A 19838-nucleotide genomic window follows, 5' to 3' on the forward strand; every position below is an offset into this window, starting at 1 on the left:
TGACCAAACATTGAGAGTGCAGCACTGAACAATACACTGCAATGTCTGAATGAGACCGCATATCTTAAGCTCCTACTCCAGACTCTACAGCTCGTAGTAATTTACCCCCAGCGAACCCAACCTTAACTCCTCTCCTGAATGCACTCAACCACCCCCGCCCGTAACAGTAACATTAGATACCGGAGACAAGCAAAACTGGTGCGGCATGTAACCTAGCTAACTAGCATCATGTGGATCGGTTTATGAAGCTGATGGTGAAAAAGTTGGTCGGAGTATCTAACCCTGATCGTAATTCTGGTACTAATAAAGAAAGAGGCCATGCTTGTAAACTTGCAGCACCGAGGTTCAATTTCTTTACTGGTAGCTGGGAGCTGGCCAGTGCTCTGTTTTCACTCTGTTAGACAGGGGATCTTGTCGTATGATCGTGTCGCATAGACAAAAGTTTGTTCCATTCATTCTCTAAATGCTGTTTTTTTTTGTCTCCCCAGAAAAATTCCTTCAATATTTGCTAAACTTGATATTTTCGAAAAAATTATATGTATTTAAAATGAAATCATTGTTTGGCCGCTTCTCCAATTAATATCAAATCGGCGCAGCTGTACAGAGACAGGACCAGTCGCTATAACTAAAACGTTTTCTAGTTTGTTCCCCTGTTTGGCCCACTTGCGACTCAACAACTTTCTTTAACTCCTTTTCTTCAAAAAAAAACTTTCTTTAACTCCATATGTACCACTAAATGCAAAGAGAATTCCAGATGCTGCATTAGCTAACCTTCAGTGCTACGTTTGTTGTCGATATATATATGCGTGGTTTCTCCAGCTCACCTTAGAAGCATCAGGGAACAAGGCCCAAAATCCCAAGACAAAACTGGGGATGGGTTCCCATGCGTGGCTGGAGGCTGGTCGACTGGTGTGTTCGTGGTGGGAAAATGGGGATGGGATACGCCGGGAGCTGGAGCTGAAGACACGACAGATGTTCTGGTACGGTTCCTCTGGGAAGGCAAGGCCCTCGGGTTGCATGGAACGGGGAGGACGACGAAGCGATGAGCTCTGCCTCGCAGCGATTGTTGGAGGCAAGCCACGAGACTGCTCATGAAGCTTGCGCCTCGTCGCAACGTCACGAAGCTTATAGATGAATTGTGATGTTAAGGTCAATATGTGAGGCCAATCTTGTCAGCTTTCTTCCCGCCGTGCGCAAGGGAATAATATGGACTAGTTGATGTCCTGCTACTGTGCTCTAGTGGTTGTGATGGATTGAGAGAAGGTCCAGCTGGTGCATAAACCTGAAGTCCAAGTGTTCAACATGCATCGATATATACGGGTGGTTTCTCCACACGCTTTCATAAAAACTACAAAGAAAAACCTGATGCGTTCGAAATTTTACTAGATTCTTTTAACACAATGCCAAGAGGCCCAAGAACGAAGGAGGATCACTGTGGATCATAGTTGGCGCGAGGTGATTCGATGCCGAAGTCTTGTTGGAATGTGATGTGTTGGGGATTTTAGCCAAAGCAGGTTTTGCATCATTTGCTATTCCTCTCCGCACCCATTTGGCCACAAGCTGCTCCATTTTCCTCCGATTGGATTCCGCATCAGGCGCTCACATGGTAACTGTCAAACCGCTCAGAGCCCTCATGCTCTCGGTGGTTCACATGCCATAAAGTGATATCTATTACTGGAGTTTTTGTATGATCTCTATGCAAATCTGTAAGGAATGGTTGTGGAGAATTCATTAGCTGAGATTCGGGGTGAGTGAGAATGGAAAATCTTGTTTCTTGGGACTTGTTTTCGATTTTCCCCTCATATTCTGAGGTAAAATAAAAATAGAAATCGTAACATTAAAAATAAAAAAATGTACGTAATTTCCATGCGTTCCATGTGCCTATTTGTATATTGACTGTGATATTTCATTCATGTTTAGATATTCATAAACTGATTAAATAAAGTAAAAGGTGTACGAAGATTGCATGAATACATAATGGAACTACATTTGAGTTATTACTAGAAACCATGGCGCGGTGTTGCCGCGCCTTTCAGGATTGGGCCAGCAGCTGAGGTGTTTATATCAGCCATGGACCATGGTCCATGTTTGGAGTGTTTGGTGTGAATGTTAACACATATTACTGAGACTCGGAAACTGATCTTAGCGGGAACAGTAGAAAGATGGTGGTGTACATAAAGTGCCCACTTGTGTAAATTAGTTTTAGGACATACATGTTTTTTAGATTGTGCATAATGTTGGTGGTCAGTAAGAACCAATATGTACATAAAAGCTTCTTTCTGTAGCTGTAGCATCTCTATATGGAGGCACATCATGTTAAATTTATGCAGCAATAGATTATTCTTGTACGGACACACAATCCTGTTACCAGATGGTGAAAAGGTATTAAAGGTGAAAGTAGATGATATGTATTTATATAGCAAAAAAGATTGATCTTAGCTTATCAGAATTTATATAGCAAAAAGATTGACACGTATGACATGAATTTAAGCTGCATGTGCATCCACCTCTTGAGCAAATCTATACTGCACTGCTTTATATAAGATGATACATTCAAAACTTGCAAGTTTCTCAATGTATCCTCACTACTATTCGTCGATTTGGCAATTCTATCTCAACTTTGAACTCAGACCAGTGCAGACTACAAGGAACTTGAGGGGGGAACAATCAGCAACATCAGATCTCAAAGGATCCACCACTGAAGGGCACGCACAGATGGATCTGCGGTTGATGAAGCATGAGCGCCAGCAATGCTGCTGCGAATTAGGGGTGGATAAGTGGTCCTGTCTTCGCCATCGGTGCTCTCTAAGCTGCTAACACGCGACAAGAGTCCCTAAGCATTGAGTACTACCAAGTAGCAATAGCTCTGCAAGTGGATTGCAACAGCAGTAAATAAATATAGATGAAAATGAGAGGATATCACTTGCAATCTTTTGGAAGATGAATAAGAAATGAATTTGTCAAAGTTAGCTTGAAATTTCAATGTGATGTCCTTTCCTTATGGTATGATATTTGCTATGCATACCTGATTGTCAATGAACACAAACAAAAGTTTTTTTTTTGAGTAATAACACAAACAAAAGGTTAGGCACTACGTAAACTGTTAGATTGGAATGGATAAATCACCTTTAGTTGTCCTACCGGAAGTGCATGCCTTGTAAACAGAGGTCTTTCAAGTAGTATATGAATATGAAATTAGCAAAAACATTAATTTAAATCAAGTAAAGTAAATATATGCAAACGAATAAGCTTTCAGACAAGAAGCCTGTGTTGATCTTGGAAATAGATTAATATATTGCAGAGCCTATAATATATTTTGATCCTATAGTTAAAACAATGAAGATAGTTAATCATAGCTTATTGTACTTAGGACGCAAATCCCAATATTGAGAACGACATGGTTTTAATGTAAGTGGAGAGCCAAAGAGTAGTTTGTTCTATTTGACGGCATTTGGCACAAACTTCATGAAGTCGTGGAAGAAGAGAATTAGCATACGTGCTGAATGTAAGCAAGACTGCTACCACAACACAAAATTATCTCACTTTCATCCAATAGCCGGCCGCAGTCCCACAGAATGGGAGCACTTGCAAGAAGGATCTGAGGTTCTGTTGCTTTTGCAGGAACGCCTCTGGTTCAACCAACACAGAAAAGGGACATGCTTTAGGATTTTAGGTGATGGTCTAAGAACATCAAGAACTAGGGGACATCATTACAGCATGGTTCTAACAACCAAATATTTATTCGGCAAGTGCTGTTTGGCTATTCAGTAAGCATCTTACCTTGGAGGCATTTTTTCGAACAGGTGTTTGTCGTCGTCCATTTCGACGGCCGCTCCGGCTGTTGGGGTGCTGGCCGTCGCGCTCTGTGGCGTCGGTAATCGCACACGCACAGGGCGCGGGGGAGGCGCACAGCAGGGGCGCCGCTCGTCTTCTTCGTCGCGCGCGAGCGGCGGGTAGCGGGCATTGGGGATGACGAGCGGCGGGCCGCGGGCATTGGGGATGAGCTCAGGAAGGAGCAGAAGGGGGCCGGACTCCGCCCCCGGCTACAGTGTCGCGCGCGTTCCTTCCCGGTGCTGCGACGGTCGCGGGAGCAAGGAGACAACAGCCATGGATACTTGCTAGGTAGGGGAGGGGAGCAGCGAGGAAACGAGAGTTGACTGGGAGATTTTTTTGAAATAATAAGTTGACTGGGAGATTGGCACTTGCTCGCGGGTGCGGTTATCGAGCGGAGTAACGGCTCAGGTGACGTCATCTACGTGCAAGAGGGTATGGAAACAAAAAAAAATTATAACTCTTGAACCGCACTCGATTTTACCATTAAATTTTTTATAACAAGCTCACTTGATTATGTTTGGAGAATATTTTTTAAAAATATTTTTTAATACGGATTAATTAGTTATGACTACTGCGAACAAATGGTTGAACACCACGAACAAATAACTATTTTCTACGAACAAAAAATTAAACATTGAATTCATATATTTTGTTCGATGTGTACGATTATTTTATTCCATGGGTTTGTATAATTTGTTTCACGTGTATATGTCTTGATTAAAAAATGTGAATGAAAAAGTTCATCCAAATATAGTCAAGTGGGATCTTGTTGCAAAAGTTTTATTGTTAGAAATCCAATGGTGCAATCGGAATTTAATATTGATGCCTGGTGTAAGATTTATAGTTTTTGTTATTCCAAACGGTTTGCATGCATGCAAGAGTTTCTCGAGAGAGTATTCATGCATGTAGAAAAGACAAAAATGATGACACGATCCACATGCATGCAAATCCAAAAACTAAAAAAAGTCATAACTGTTGAACCGAACATCCAAATTAAAATTTAAATTTTAGTTGCACCATTATGTTTATTACGACGAGATCTTCAAAGCACGACTCCACTTGACTATATTTGGTAGCATTTTTAAATTTTTTTACATACGAATTAATTAGTCAACAAATACTTGAACACCACGAATAAATTATTATTTTCTGCAAACAAAAAATTAAACATGATGAAAAAAATGGTACGATGCGAACAAAAACATTGAACATCACGAACATTTGATTGTATAGGACAAAAAGAAAAACTGAACATTGTGACTAAATAAATCCACATCATTGAACAACTTAATCTACAAAACCAAATATTGTAAGACAAAATAGTAGAATATGAGCATCAAGTTGGAAGATTTTTTTCCAGATACATATATCTGGAATAAATTATACGAACTCAAGGAAATTATACTCATAAAACAAATTAAATGAACTCACAGAACAAAAAATAAATATATCTAGAACAAATTATATGAACTCACAGAACAAATTAGTAGTACATATTGAACAAATTATATGAACTAACGAAACAAAAGATCTACATACCTTGAACAAATTGTAAAAACTCACAGACTTAGTATTTATACGCTTAAAACAAATTATATAAACATACCGAATAAAAAATTGTATGCTTGAAAAACAAATGCATTATGGACATATAACAATATTGTAATCCACGAATCAACATGATTGACTAGTTCAGTCTATAAAGCAAACAAACAATTTAACACACCAATCTACATGGTTGACCAGTTCATATCATGATAGGAAAATAAAAATATTTATACATGACCAACTAGTTGTTACAGAAAGAATAAGAAAACAGAAAAGTTAGTGTTCAACAATTAAACGAGTCTATATCCTTAACCAATTCAATCTATAAAAGGCGACTAAATGAGTCAGCTATGTGAAGGAATGAGCCTATACATTGAATATATAGAACAACAAAATATACTAAGCAACCAAAATTATCCAATAGATTACTTTAAAATATAATTGTGAAAGTACCGCTAAAGAAATTATGTACTAAGAAAAATATACACATGTTCATAAAAATACGAAATAGGAGGAGTAAAAATAAATAATGGAATGTAGAAAGGAAAATAAAATCAATGAGGAAAAAAAGATAAATTACGTACAAGAAGGAATATGCAGAAGAGAATCTAAATTAAAATAGAAAAATAAAACATGAATTAAACTAATAAAAAGTAAAATGAAACCAAAGAGAGAGAAAGAAAAAGGAATGAGAAAAAGAAATCAAATATGGCATGAAAGTAGCCTACATGCAGTAGCAATCAAAAATAAAGGAAAAGGCAAAAGAAAGAAAAGATGAGAAAAAAAAGAAGGGAAAGATAAAGAAAATAAATAGTATTACCAAAAATACAATAAAAGATAAGAATAAAAGAAAAGGAGGAAGAGAAAGGAAAAAAAGGAAAGAAAAATAGCAAAAACGTGAAAGGAAAAGAAAAACAAAAGATAAAAAAGGAAGAAAAGAAATATATTGGAAAATAAATAAAAGAAGACAAAGAAAGATAAAAATGGAAAAATGCATGTGCATGACAGGAAGCAACATGCGAGGTGATAATGACAGAATAGTACTAACATGGATGCACTGTGGTGGTGCTGTTACTTTCATGCACACCGCAGAAAATAGTATAAGCGGGTCCCATCACACACCAATCACAGATTTTATTGGGCTGATGCGTACTGGCCCATCCAAGATCCTTCGTGTGACAAAATGATTCCTATTACATATACGATGTATAGTCGCTGCGCTTTCGTGGAGGCAGTCGACCAGAGGACGAGCGGAGAGGCTCAACGCTGCAGCAAGGAAACGACGCGATGTTTATGGAGGGACGGCGACCAAGAACAACGCAATTGGACGGATCGGATCAAGCTCGCTGACAATCCAACGGTGCCCAAATTGAGGCGACGTGGTCGAATCGGTGAAGAGATCACTGGTGACGGTTCGTTCTTTAGAGATTCTATCAACCAAAATCAAAACCAACACTCACGTGAGCACGTCCTTTCCACATCAATATAAGGCTAAAGGCTCACAACTCGCAAGGAGGAAACTCGCCAGATGCTATTGACGGGTAAGAAACGTGCTGGACAAATGAGGTGCCTGTGGAAATGGGATGCATTAGGAATTTGAGTTGAAGGTCAGAGCAAGGCCGTCCAACCATTTGGCAAAGTCAAGTATGCGTGAAGAAGATTTCCTTTGCTGGCTGGGGTTGTGCTTTGACAGTTCTTACGATTGTCTGCTGTTTCACTGTCTGCACCTGGTTTGGTCACAAGCCTTGTCTGCTTCCCAGATCATCCAGCCACTGCCTCCATGCTAGTCCCTCGACCAAACAAGGTTCCGAGTTCCCCTGGTCAGCACACAGGCTCCGATCCTGAGCTCAGCAGCTAGCGCAGGTCTCGACAGAACACTCATCGAGCCGCTTTGCAGACCGTGTTATCCTCGTCCATCTAGCTAAACTCATCAAATGACGAAGGTGTCGTCGTTCCCGTTGCACTGGACTGAGTTCGCGCTCTTTTCCCCAGCGTGATGCACGGATTCCAACTTTCGAAGCTAAGCTTGCACCAATGTGAATGGAGATGGAACTGGTGGGCGAATAGCTACCAATTTCTTCTCCACTATCAGTAAAGGAAGGAACAACCAAAATTAATTTAGCAATATTTTTTTTAACAAAACTTCATGAGTAGAGGACAGGGATATAATTAGATATATCGATCATGCTCTGTGATGCTTGTTTTGTCAATAAAGTTCCTACAAAACTGGAAGACAGATAGCACTAGAAACATATTGAATTATTTATTTTAAAGAAAATGTTGAATTATTGTTTTTAAGAAAATGTAACCTATTTGCATAATTTTCCATGATTATTATATTTGGTTGCCAGGGATTCCTAATCTCCCCGTAATATTAGTACTGACGTAGCCGTTTTTTGAACTCATATTCAATTTATTTTTAAAAAATAATATTGAAGACAAAATTAGGTTTCCCAGATCGTTTCTGGTCATTTTCATCACTAATTCATGATTTTATTTCTCCAAGAAAATCTTGAGTTTATGTCATGTGCCCCAAGTGGTTGTTCGTGTATTGACTGAGATATCATTCATTTTTCATAAGTTAATTATAAATTGGTTGAAAAATGAAAAAGTGTACGAAGATTGCATAAATGTGTATTGTGATTGAACCACGTTTGAGTGATAGATTATTCTATCCGACAACCCAACCACACTACATTTACTCTAAAACTGACATGATCACTTCCTTTCCATATATGAATAAAACGCACATAACTCCCAACAAGAAAACTCATCACCAAAATCATTCGTGTGTATGCAAAAGATTTCCCTTGGCTGTTTGGATGGAGACCTGCGGTCTGGCAGCAATCCAGACCGACCGTAGGTTCACGAAATTGACCTCCTCGATTTGGCTTCTTTGGATCGGACCCAGGAAAACCTGCCTGCGCCAGGCGGCATCTCCAGGCGTCCGATTTCCACTGCCTGCGGCCGGATCGACCTGCCTGGCACAGGCAGCTTCTCCAAGGCTGCAAGCAAACATGCCCGCACTGAGCCAGGCAGCTTTGCCAGGTTCACAACCAAATACGCGAGTGCTGTTTGCATCTTGTTTGTTTGGTCGGAAGCCTTGTCTGCTCCCCTGGTCAGGCACCTCCCACATGCTAGGCACTCGGTATTGGAGGCCCACATCTAGTTCAGCAGAGTGTGGACAGCCTCTTCGATTGCCAGATGTTCGCTGGGCGCCTGGCCTTGCTGGAAAACTAATCTGGTGCGGCTTTGCAGTTTGTACTGTAGATCGTGTTTCTCTCCAGCTAGCTCAACGCATCCTGATGATGAAGCAGCCATCGCTCCGGTGACACTGGACGTGTTTAACGCTCTTCTCGAGAGAGATGAACAGAATCTCATTCCCCACTGCATAATAAATCAACAACCAAAAGCATTAGCCCTTTTCTTTTCAAAACAGCATGAGCGTAGGAGATAGATGAAACATGTATCGATGATGATCCATGATACTTGTTTTGTCGTACATACGTACAGTTCCTATAAAACTGCAGGCAGAGTGTAGTACCGGGAAATGGTGAATTATTGAAAGTGTTGCTTGGAAAAACAAAAAAGAAAAGGAAAATGAAACTCGTGCAGATGACTGCGAAGAGGTAAATGGCTATCCTGTACTCCCTCCATTCTATTTTGACAATCCTATTTCACTCTAGCACAATGATCAAGAAAAGATAATCCTATCATTTATTTAACCATACCATTAATTATTCCTCGTAAACAAGCGATTCATTAAGGTTCAAACTTCTTGATACCCACGTAGCCAATCTCATATGGAGGAATGGAGGGTCGCACGTCAAGCTCAAAACATCTATTAAATAGATGGACAATTAGATTGAAATAAGAGAATTTTCAGATTTAGAATCTAAATCAAAAGAGAATGGATGGAGTACTAAGCTAGCATTGTATGTTGGTGAACCACTAAATTATATAAGAGCCTGATTTACTCGAACCGTGCACAGAGCTTATAAAGTGGTGCAGCCATTTTATTGTTCTAGGAAGAGACATCATCATAAACCCAAAGCTCACCTCCTGTAAATACAAATGCAAGAGAGACAGATACTAGTATCAAACAAGGCACCGGTACAAAGGAGGTGGACACCACACGCAAGGTACTAATGTATGTGTGTGTTCATGGTGAGATACTGGGGATGGGATGTGTCGGGAGCTGAAGCTCAACGTTGATCTCAAGTTTTGGGACGCATGAGAGTCGAGGAATCCATTTGGAAGGAACCGGGCTATGTCAGGACCTGTCGGGCCGTGGTTTGGGGAGCAGCGCACACCGTCCGCGGTGGCCGTGGCCAAGGATTCGTGCTGCCGCACTTCCAACCTGCATAAATTAGCGTTTGACTAATGACACCATTTGCCGATAGTGAACGGACAAGTGCAGGCTGATTTTCCGATGTACAAAGACTTTGGTAATGAAGATTAAAAAAATTTCAAACTCACGACAATGTTGCCAGTTTCTACTTTGTACATGGACAATCCAGATGTTTGGCTGCCTCTCGCTGGTGACTGAGTGAGCCGGTGCGGACGGGTTAGTTCGCCCGTGCACTGGATAGACTCGCTGATAAATACCACGCTTAGGGTGGTAAAGAACTTTCTAATTTAACCTAGTAAATTTAAGGATTGGACTTAATAAAGGACGGGCCATAATACTATATATGATTTTGAACTAAAAATAAATAAATAGAGATCAGTTATATTATGTATGAGAGCCATGATCCATTACAACCCCTAACCACGCCTCTCCGTCTCTCTCCAAGGCTGAGAAGAGTGGGCGAAGCTGCCCTGTCGATCCCCCGGGTTGCATATAACGGAGGACGACGACGAAGTGATGAGCCGGCCGGCTGCAATCGCTGCGGCAGCAGTTGGGAATGGAATGCACTGGGACCTCGAGTTGAAGCCTGAAGGAGAAGGCAACGAGACTGCTCATGAAGCTTGGCGCCTCGTGACATCATCAGCTCATGCGGCGCATCCATAGGGTCCGTAGCTGCTGCCGGTCGCGATGGAGCATTCTGCGACAACGCAAACGGCGCACCTGTAACTTGTCTAGCGTCGTGTGATTCGGTTGAAAGAGTTTGTCGGAGTATCTGTGAGGACGACCCTGATTGTGTTTCAGTATCAATACTGCCACCAAATTAATCGACAGTACAAGAACATCGATCATCTACTCTCCAGGCTGAGTGTCACACGTTTTCAGCTGTAACTGAGTTCTGATGTGTAGGCCACAATAGTATAGCTCAGATGCTCAATGCTCAGTTTTGTTTCACAATAGATTGAGGGATTCATGTTTGTCACACTTCAGACTCAACAATTTTCTTACCTCCATATGCGCCGGTGAATGCTAGAGGATTCTAAAAAAATCATTAGGGGGCAACCCCTCCTGTTTCTAAAAGAATGCAAGAGGGTTCCAGTTGCCGCATTAACCTTCAGTGCTACACTTGTCGATATATATGCGTGGTTTCTTCAGCTCACTTTATATTAGAAGCGATCAGGGACCAAGGCCCAAAGACCCAAGACAAAACTCGCATCTGTTTCACACAAATATGACTTAGAAGGTAACAAGGACTCAAGAAGAAAACTTGGTAGTAGTAGATGCTTTTAAGGATGACTCAAACGAGCGTGGCTATAGTGAGGGACTGGGACGCATTAGGAATTTTAACTAAACAGCAGGGCAAGCGAAATGCCACGCCCGTCCAACATATTGATGCTGACACGCTCAACACCTGTGGCATATGTCCACAAGATTTTCCATGCTCGCTGGAACTGTAACCAGTGGGGGATTTAGCGCAACGAGCTTCCTTTTTCCTTCTTCCTTTACTCTCCTTTCTTCTTCCTCTCCTATGTCCATAGCTAAAATTGTAGGAGGGGCTAGCCCCATTGTATCCAAAGCTATAGGGGCTCGAGTCTCAGCTTTCCCACCGCTAGATCCACCCCTAACTGTAACCTAGCGTTGGGGGTTGTATGTGAGGTTGTCTGGTCTAGCTTCTCCATACTATGCTAAGTATTGGAGGCCTTGAGTGTTTTTTTCTAATGGAATAGGAGGGGTTACCCCCTATATATTTTAGAAAAAGGAAAGAAATATAGCACAAGTCTTTGTCACAAAAACAAATAAACAAAGAAAGTGAGCCTAGTTACATGCTCCAATCTATCCATAAAGTCACCGGGAATTTGAGAGTTTCTTCGGCTCGTATAACAATTAGAGCAAACTTCTTTTTGAACAAAGCTTTGTATGCGACTAGATAAGGTTGGACATTTCTGAAGATCAGATCGTTGCGCTCCATCCAAATGCACCGCCTCATTTAGATAATCACATTCATAAAGAAGGGGATGCTCAGTTGCTGCCGAAATTAAAGCTTTCCAGGATCAGATAGGGATCACTGTCTTGATTTATCTTCAGATGTAGAAGTCCCCAGCAGTTCTTGAGTTATCCTTCAGCTATCTTAACGCATGAAAATGGTGAAGGTAACATTGCCATGAGCCCATGACACTAGATGGTATTTGCGCTCCTCTCCCACTAGAGGCATGGGTTCCGACTTTCGGAGTTCAGTTGCTGCCGAAGTGGGTGAATATGGAACTTGTGGACGAATGCTAGCAGTTTCTTCTTCACTATCATATCAATAAAGGAACCACCAAAACTAATTTTGCATCACATTTTATTATGTACAAAGCTTAATGAGTGGACAGAAAGAGAGCGGTGTTACGTGTATCAATCATGATCCATGGTATAAAACTGGAAGGCAGCCATATATACAAACATACTAGGTTGAATTCAATGTGAAAACATATTCTAGAAAAGAAAAAAGAAAAAGGGATAAGAAACGCATGTGCATTACGGCGAAGAGCTAAATGGCGACTACACTAACTCTCAAGACAGCTATCTTATTGTTGTTGGTAAGCTACTAAATTAAGAGTCCCAACCTACACGATATGTGCACGGTTACAGTGCCCCTACTGCACTTCGACTCCCGCATAGTTATATATATAAATGGAGCAGCTTTTCATTGTACTAACAGCGAGAGGGGCAAGACAGCGTTATAAAACCAAACTCACCTACAAGTTCATGCATCAAAGAGGAAAACAGACAATAGAAATGAACAAAGACACCCACGGCAACATTAATTGGTTCCCATATGTGTGTCGAACTGGGGATGGGATCCATCGGGAGCTAGAGCTGAAGGCACATTAGCGATTCTGGTGATGTGACATCCATGCCATGATTATGGAGGTAGTAAAGTACAAGATCGTCTTGAAGCGATATGTCCAAGCAAATCAGCAACCATTTCCAACTGAAGATGAGTTTAGCAAAGTTGAGTACATTGGTGAGTTCCTTGGAGTTTTTGAAGAAACTACCAGGACGTTCTCAGCTGATAGATATGCTACTTCCCATATGTTCTTGGATAATGTGCTTTGTATCCATCAAACTCTAAATAGTCCAGAATGGTACAAGGATGAGGTTATTGGAATGGGAAATTTGATAATGTGCTTTGTATCCATCAAACTGTAATTTGGCAAAAAGCAATGGAGAGGAAATTTGATAAGTATTGGAATGGAAATTACAATATGGTCCCTGTTATTTGCAGCATACTTGATCCAAGAATAAAAGTTGACTTCTTAGACTTCTTTTATGAGAAGGTGTGCATGAACTTTATTGGCATTGACTTGAGCAAAAATCTAGCTAAAGAGTGGCTTCGCAAGTATTTCAGGAAGTATGAAGATGTTATTAAACAAAATGATAGAAATGAAGTATCACAAACTGGTGCGTCCAGGAGCATGGTGAACCGTTCTCCAGTGCTAGTTCTTGGAAAAAGAAGACTAGAACAAGAATTTGCTGAATATAGGTATCAGAGGAGAGGGACTTGGATTGAAAAATCAGAACTTGATGCATATCTAGATGAACCACCAGTGAGAACAGATGAAAATTTTGAAATTCTGACTTGGTGGAAGACAAACTCCAACAAGTACCCTGTGATGTCAGCGATGGCACGCGATTTCTTAGCAATTCCACTCAGTACCGTTTCTTCTGAATCAGCATTCAGTTTGAGTGGTCGGATTCTTAGTGACAATCGAAGCTCAATGACGCCAGAAACTCTTGAAGCTTTGGTCTGTTGCAAAGATTGGCTGTACAAGTATCCCACCAATGAAGGTAATTTTTATGTATGCTAACTCTTCATATAGTTAGCAGTCTGCTAGATTTGTAGAATTCTGTTGCAACCACTGTGAAAAGCAGTAAAAGGTTTATTGCTTTGTATGGTTCTAATTGTAACTGACATGCTGATGTGGCTTTATATTTGGAATCACTATCCTGTAGTATCTTTCATGAGACGGTGCTAAGTTTGATTCATGATTGTTATTTTTTTCGGTTCGCCGAACATACTTTGCTGCTTCAGTTATGTTAGTTTTATCTATTGTTCACTAAAATTTAGGGTGCACTTAGTTTTCATATGTATAATCGAGCAAGTTATCAGGAACTTCAAGGTTCAACTGGTTTCAGTTCTACAGAGTTCTTAAAATTTGCATACTTTTTACTGCTCTTGTGTACTGGTGAAAAATTATCTCAACAGTTGATCTTGTTTCGTTTTGCTTTCTCCCCAGGGCTTGCAGGACAAGATCAAGCTGGTGGCTATTGATCTTCAGGACAAACCAGCTTGGTACAAGGAGAAGGTTTACCCACAGGAGCTAGAAACTTTGTTGATTTAACTGTAGCTTGAGAGACTTGTTTTTTAAGCTATTTAGATATAATGTATTGCTATGGAGATGAATTGTATTTAGATATAATTTATTGCTATGCATCTCCTGTGACATGCTGCAGCGGCTCCTGTGGCATGCGGCTCCTCTATTTAGATATAGACTTGTCATCATGGCCAGCTGCAGCGGCTCCTGTGGTATGCAGCTCCTGTGCGGTTTAACTCATTTTGATGGGCGGGGTGGGGCAGGGTGATTAATTTATTTTTTAGGTCGGGGTGGGGTGGGGCGGGTGATTAATCTTAACTGCTGCGGGTAGGGGTGGGTACAACCCCCATTAGCAGGCCTAACGATGTCTCTTAGGGGTGTTTGATACGAGGTGCTAAACTTTAACAGTGTCACATCGGATGTTTAGATGCTAATTAGGAGAACTAAACATGAGCTAATTATAAAACTAATTGCAGAACCCTGTGCTAATTCGCGAGACGAATCTATTAAGCCTAATTAGTCCATACCATTAGCAAATGGTATGGACTAATTAGGCTTAATAGATTCGTCTCGCGAATTACACTCCATCTGTGAAATTAGTTTTGTAATTAGCCTATATTTAATACTCCTAATTAGCTACCGAATATCCGATGGAGCCAAACAGGCCCTTAGAAGGCGAGGCCATCGGGTTGCATAGAACGGGGAGGATGACGAAGTGATGAGCTGGCTCGTGGCGGTTGTTGGAGAAGGAGGCCACGAGAATGCTCATGAAGCTTTGCGCCTCATCGCAAGATCGGGCATATTTGGTGCAGCTCTCAGCAGCTCCAGCTCCCTCTGACACCCACATGATGTGTTACTGTAGAAGCATTGTTCATCGGAGCTGGTATTCCTCTCCCCTTCATCCCCCTCACAGCCACTGAAGGAGTCGGTGGAGCTACAAATTGTGGCTCCTCTGGCTCCGAATAATTGTGGAGTAACCAACTTAGCACGAATCGTGCTTGTAAATATTTGTTTTCTGTTTGAATTAGGGATAGAATTCTAGTCGGTTAAGAAGTCATCTGTACGGGGCTATAAATAGCTACCTTTGTAAATCTGTAATCATCAACCAATCAATATAACAAACTACTTTTTCCTCGTACTTACTTTCAAGCAGGCGACTTCGCCAATACTTTCCTCTTTCTCACGAGTTCGTGCGGATTGGCAGGGCTGCATCAGTTTGATCTCCGACCGATTCTGTAAGTTCCGCTTATCGAGTAACATCTAAGCTTTAACTTCGGGCGTATCGCTGTTGTTTCGTTTAGATTTATTCACTAGTTATCGATATTTACTAGAATCATAGGGTTTTGCCTGTTTTTCTAGTTTTATCACCAGTTATCCAGCTAGGGATCGGTAGTGTCGGCTTTCTTTACGTTCTGCTATCAAATTCATCTATTGCCGATTAGATCTATTCCTAGTGTTGTTATCATAGCTTTGTATCGATTACTCCAGTAGTTTTCTGTCTACAAGGCTACAGTGATCGGCTGCTTTATAGCCGATTCCTTTATTAAGGCAAATCGGCCGATTCGCTGATAAGCTCTCTCAAGATCGGAAACTTAGCCGATCGCGATTCCTGGACCTGACACGTATTCTTCCTTGCCAATCAACAGGTCATATTGGCTGGCACACCGCACGAACCGCACCAGGGCAATCACCCGAACAGGAGTTAAGCAGATTCTCCCGGGTCGTGTGTCGGACGCTGGGATTCGGTTGATCGATTTCTAGCGCCAACACAGTTTTGGCACGCCCGGTGGGACAAATACAACCGCCATCATGTCGAAAGCTGCTGAAGTCTCCGAAGATAACGTCATCGAGGTGACGGAAGCAGATCTGAAGGACGACCAGAAGGAAGAACTGGACAAGTATACGGCACAGTTCCGAAAAGCTTGCCTAAAGTCTTTCAGTCGCTCCAGAAGCGGGGAGACTATCAAGAAGACTCCATTCCCTCCTCCCCGCCAAATCACAATTTCTGAGGATTCGGACAAAATGTCCGATATGATTCAACAGTCTATTTATCACGCCTTCATTGATCAGTCCCCGGTACTTTCAAATATGGTGCACAACGCTGTTGTCAACTCCTTCGCCGGGGGGATACCTCAAGGATACAGGGGACCGGCATATTTTCAGCCGATTCCACCAAACCAGAATTATTCGAATTCGGCTCTACAGCCGATCCAATTTTCTGTCGGGGGTTCAGGTGCTTCCTCATCATCAGCTCCGATGGGGTATAACTCCGTCCAACTGTCTTCTGCACCATTCCCTCCAGTTAGCCCATCACCCTGGGGGGCACCTTCAGCCACGGCCGGTCAGAATCAATCGGCTAGTCAAGGAAACCCTCCATTCCAGGCATCCTTCCAGGCGGCCATTCGGCCGACCGTGCCACCATACCATCTTGTCGCTCCGGAGGTCAACAAGACAGCAGAGCTCATGCTATATGATGAAACGAGTGGTTCATTCAAACAGCCGACCTTTACTACACAGCCGGCTTTCACTCAGATACCACCTCCTTTCAATCAGCCTCCGTTTATTCCGCCTCCGGTGTACCAGCACGTGCCAATACCTCAGCCAACGGTTCACCAGCAACAGCCAGATTGGTCGGCACGTATTGCGGAGGTAATGCAAGAACAATTCGGCTTGAAGCCGAAAGTACAAACTTATACCTACAGAACACCATACCCGTCCACATATGACCTATTGCCGTTTCCTCATCGGTATAAAGTTCCTGACTTCACTAAATTTTCGGGGATGGATGATACTTCGACCGTAGAGCACGTGAACAGATTCATCATCCAATGCGGAGAGGCAGCCACGCAGGACGCTCTACGGGTACGGTTGTTCTCATCATCTTTGTCTGGTTCGGCCTTTCAATGGTTCACGACATTGCCGCCAAACTCGATTATCACATGGGCCGATTTAGAAAGACAGTTCCACAAATACTTCTACGCCGGGGTGCATGAGATGAAGCTGTCCGATTTGACCAGCCTCAGGCAAAGAAGTGACGAGCCGATATCCTCGTATATTCAGAGGTTTTGGGAAATCAGGAACAAATGCTACTCCCTGGCTCTAAACGATGCGCAGTTGGCCGATATAGCTTTTCAAGGCCTTCTGCCCCACATCAAAGAAAGATACGCCTCACAGGAGTTTGAGAGTTTGAGCCAGATTGTCCACCGATTGTCTGGACAGGAAGTACGTTCCTTCGATCCACGGAGAAATTTCCAGAAGAAAGTGGCGTTCCTGGAAGAGTTGGAGGACGAAGAAGACGTTGAAGTCGGACTTGCGGAGTGGATCAAGGGAAAAAAGCCGATATCATGCCCATTCGGCAAGAAGGAACCAGAAGTGTTCGGTTTTGACACGTCTAAGGCCGATAAAATCTTCGATCTTCTCCTCCAGGAAGGGCAGATCAAACTCTCGCCGTACCACACAATACCTTCTGCTGAACAACTAAAAAAGATGAAGTATTGCAAGTGGCACAATGCCACATCCCATGATACTAATGAGTGCAAGATCTTCAGACAGCAGATACAGTCGGCCATTGAGCAGGGCAGACTTAAATTTGAAGTGCCGACAAAATCGGCCAAGCCAATGAAGATCGACCAGCACCCCTTCCCCACCAACATGGTTGACACGGGAAAGAATTCGCTCCAAACAAAAGTGCTGACGTCCGAATCGGCTAAAAAGAGTGGCGCCGTCGACCCCAGAAATCAAGTTATGCCTGAAGATGTCAAGGGGAAGCGGCGGATGGAGGACGACGATGGCGAATCAGAGGAGCCACGCATTACTTCCCAGTTCCTGCTCCAGAAGTACCAACGTCAGCATGAACGCTCAAGGTCCCGGGAAGAAGCAATGCGACGGCACGAAGATCACTGGAGGTGCCCGTTCTTCATCCACTGTTGGGAAAACAACCTCAGGCTACCTTCGGCCGATAATTGCCCAGAATGCAACGGTCCATATCGTGGCAATCGGCCGTTCAACAGGTCTCACTCCAGAGACGGAAGGCCAGAACCGATCAGCAGGAATTGGCGCAACCAAGATGACCAGCGCCCTCCCGTGCGTGATCGGCTGGGGGGCAGAAGTGACCAATATGATCGGTCGGAAGATAGACGCCATGACAGGCAGGGGGCAGGACTGATCGGCATGACCGGTCAGAAAACAAGGCCAACATTCACAGTCGGCTCGAAGCGATGGCCGATGCTCGGGTGACAGACGAAAACCCGTTAGGACGCGAACCGGAGTGGGAACGCGCCAAGTCAGGGGGCAGACCAATAAACCCCAGGTGGTGTCCCGATGGATTGACCAAGTCTCAAAAGCGAAGAATCCAACGTCTCCGCCAATGGGAACAGCAAGAAGAGAAACAACAGAGCACGACAGGCAAGAAGGAAAGAAGGCCTCGGGTGTGGCGCCCCAAAAGAAACGATAAAGGGGACGACGAATCGGCGGGTGACGAATCGGCAGCCGAGATCGGCATGGTTTTCATACTGCCGAGGGAATTCATGACTCCCGCTGATCAACAAGATGTATCGGCAATAGAAGAACAGACAGCACAGTTGGCTTTGGAGCCAATGATGGCCACGTTCGAGAAGCCCGAAGATGACGAACGACAACACGTGAAGGCGCTGTTCCTTAAAGGGCATGTTGACGGCCGCCCCCTCACTAGACTGATGGTAGACGGAGGAGCTGCAATCAATATCATGCCGTACGCCGTACTCCGGAAGCTTGGGAAAAGCGATGACGACTTGACCAAGACAGACATGATGCTCAAGGACTTCGAGGGTAACGTGTCAAACGCTCACGGCGCTCTCTGCGTCGACCTCAGCATCGGCAGTAAGACCCTTCCTACCACCTTCTTTATTATTAATGGCAAGGGGTCCTACAACATGCTACTCGGCCGAGACTGGATACACGCAAACTGCTGCATCCCGTCAACAATGCATCAATGCCTCGTGCAATGGGTCGGCGATAACATCGAGGTGGTCAACGCCGATTCCGCGTACAGCATCGCGGCAGCCGACACACAGCAGTGGAGCTGCGAAACCGTCAGGTGCATATCCGGCAGAGTATGGGAGACCGATTTCCTGAAGGTCACCGATTTTGGCCTACAGCCGATCCGAGCAGTCGGCTCCGAAGACTCAGAGTAGATGGATCAGTTCGCCCGAGAAGATGGGAAGCTAGGGCACGGGTTCACGTCGGCCGATTCATTAGAGATGATAGACTTAGGCGATGGTACCAAACCAAGGCCGACTTATATTAGTGCAAATTTAGATCCAGAATACAAGTGTAAATTGACAAATTTGTTAAAGGAATTTAAGGATTGTTTTGCTTGGGAGTATCACGAGATGCCCGGTTTGGACCGATCTATTGTTGAACATCGGCTACCCATAAAACCAGGGTATCGGCCGTACCAACAGCCCGCACGGCGCTGCAATCCTAAGATTCTGCCAGACATAAAAGCTGAAATAACTCGGCTAATCGAAGCAAAATTTATTCGGCAATGCCGTTATGCCGAGTGGATCTCCAACATTGTACCAGTGTACAAGAAGAATGGAAAGCTACGCGTTTGCGTTGATTTTAGGAACCTTAATCAGGCCACACCGATGGATGGTTACCCCATGCCGACGGCCGATGTACTGATCGACGCTGCCGCGGGGCACAAAATCATTAGCTTCATGGACGGAAACGCTGGGTACAATCAAATACTCATGGCCGAAGAGGACATA

At 43.3% G+C, this 19838-nt stretch overlaps 1 protein-coding gene and 1 long non-coding RNA gene across 2 annotated transcripts; one reads left to right on the forward strand and one right to left on the reverse strand.

Moving 5' to 3' along the window:
* Positions 1-2481: 2481 nt before the first annotated feature.
* Positions 2482-4174, reverse strand: LOC117855515 (uncharacterized). Its single transcript, XR_011898398.1, has 2 exons — positions 3781-4174; positions 2482-3629 (listed from the first exon to the last, which is right to left on the reverse strand). It is a non-coding gene; the product is annotated as an uncharacterized lncRNA (long non-coding RNA).
* An 8457-nt stretch (positions 4175-12631) lies between these two features.
* Positions 12632-14115, forward strand: LOC140222908 (zinc finger BED domain-containing protein RICESLEEPER 2-like). Its single transcript, XM_072294027.1, has 3 exons — positions 12632-12897; positions 12999-13518; positions 14011-14115. Exons 1-3 carry the CDS (start codon positions 12632-12634, stop codon positions 14113-14115), a joined length of 891 nt encoding a protein of 296 aa, XP_072150128.1.
* Positions 14116-19838: the final 5723 nt, after the last annotated feature.

The sequence above is a fragment of the Setaria viridis genome, chromosome 5, assembly GCF_005286985.2.
Source record: "Setaria viridis chromosome 5, Setaria_viridis_v4.0, whole genome shotgun sequence".
NCBI classification, from domain to species: domain Eukaryota; kingdom Viridiplantae; phylum Streptophyta; class Magnoliopsida; order Poales; family Poaceae; genus Setaria; species Setaria viridis.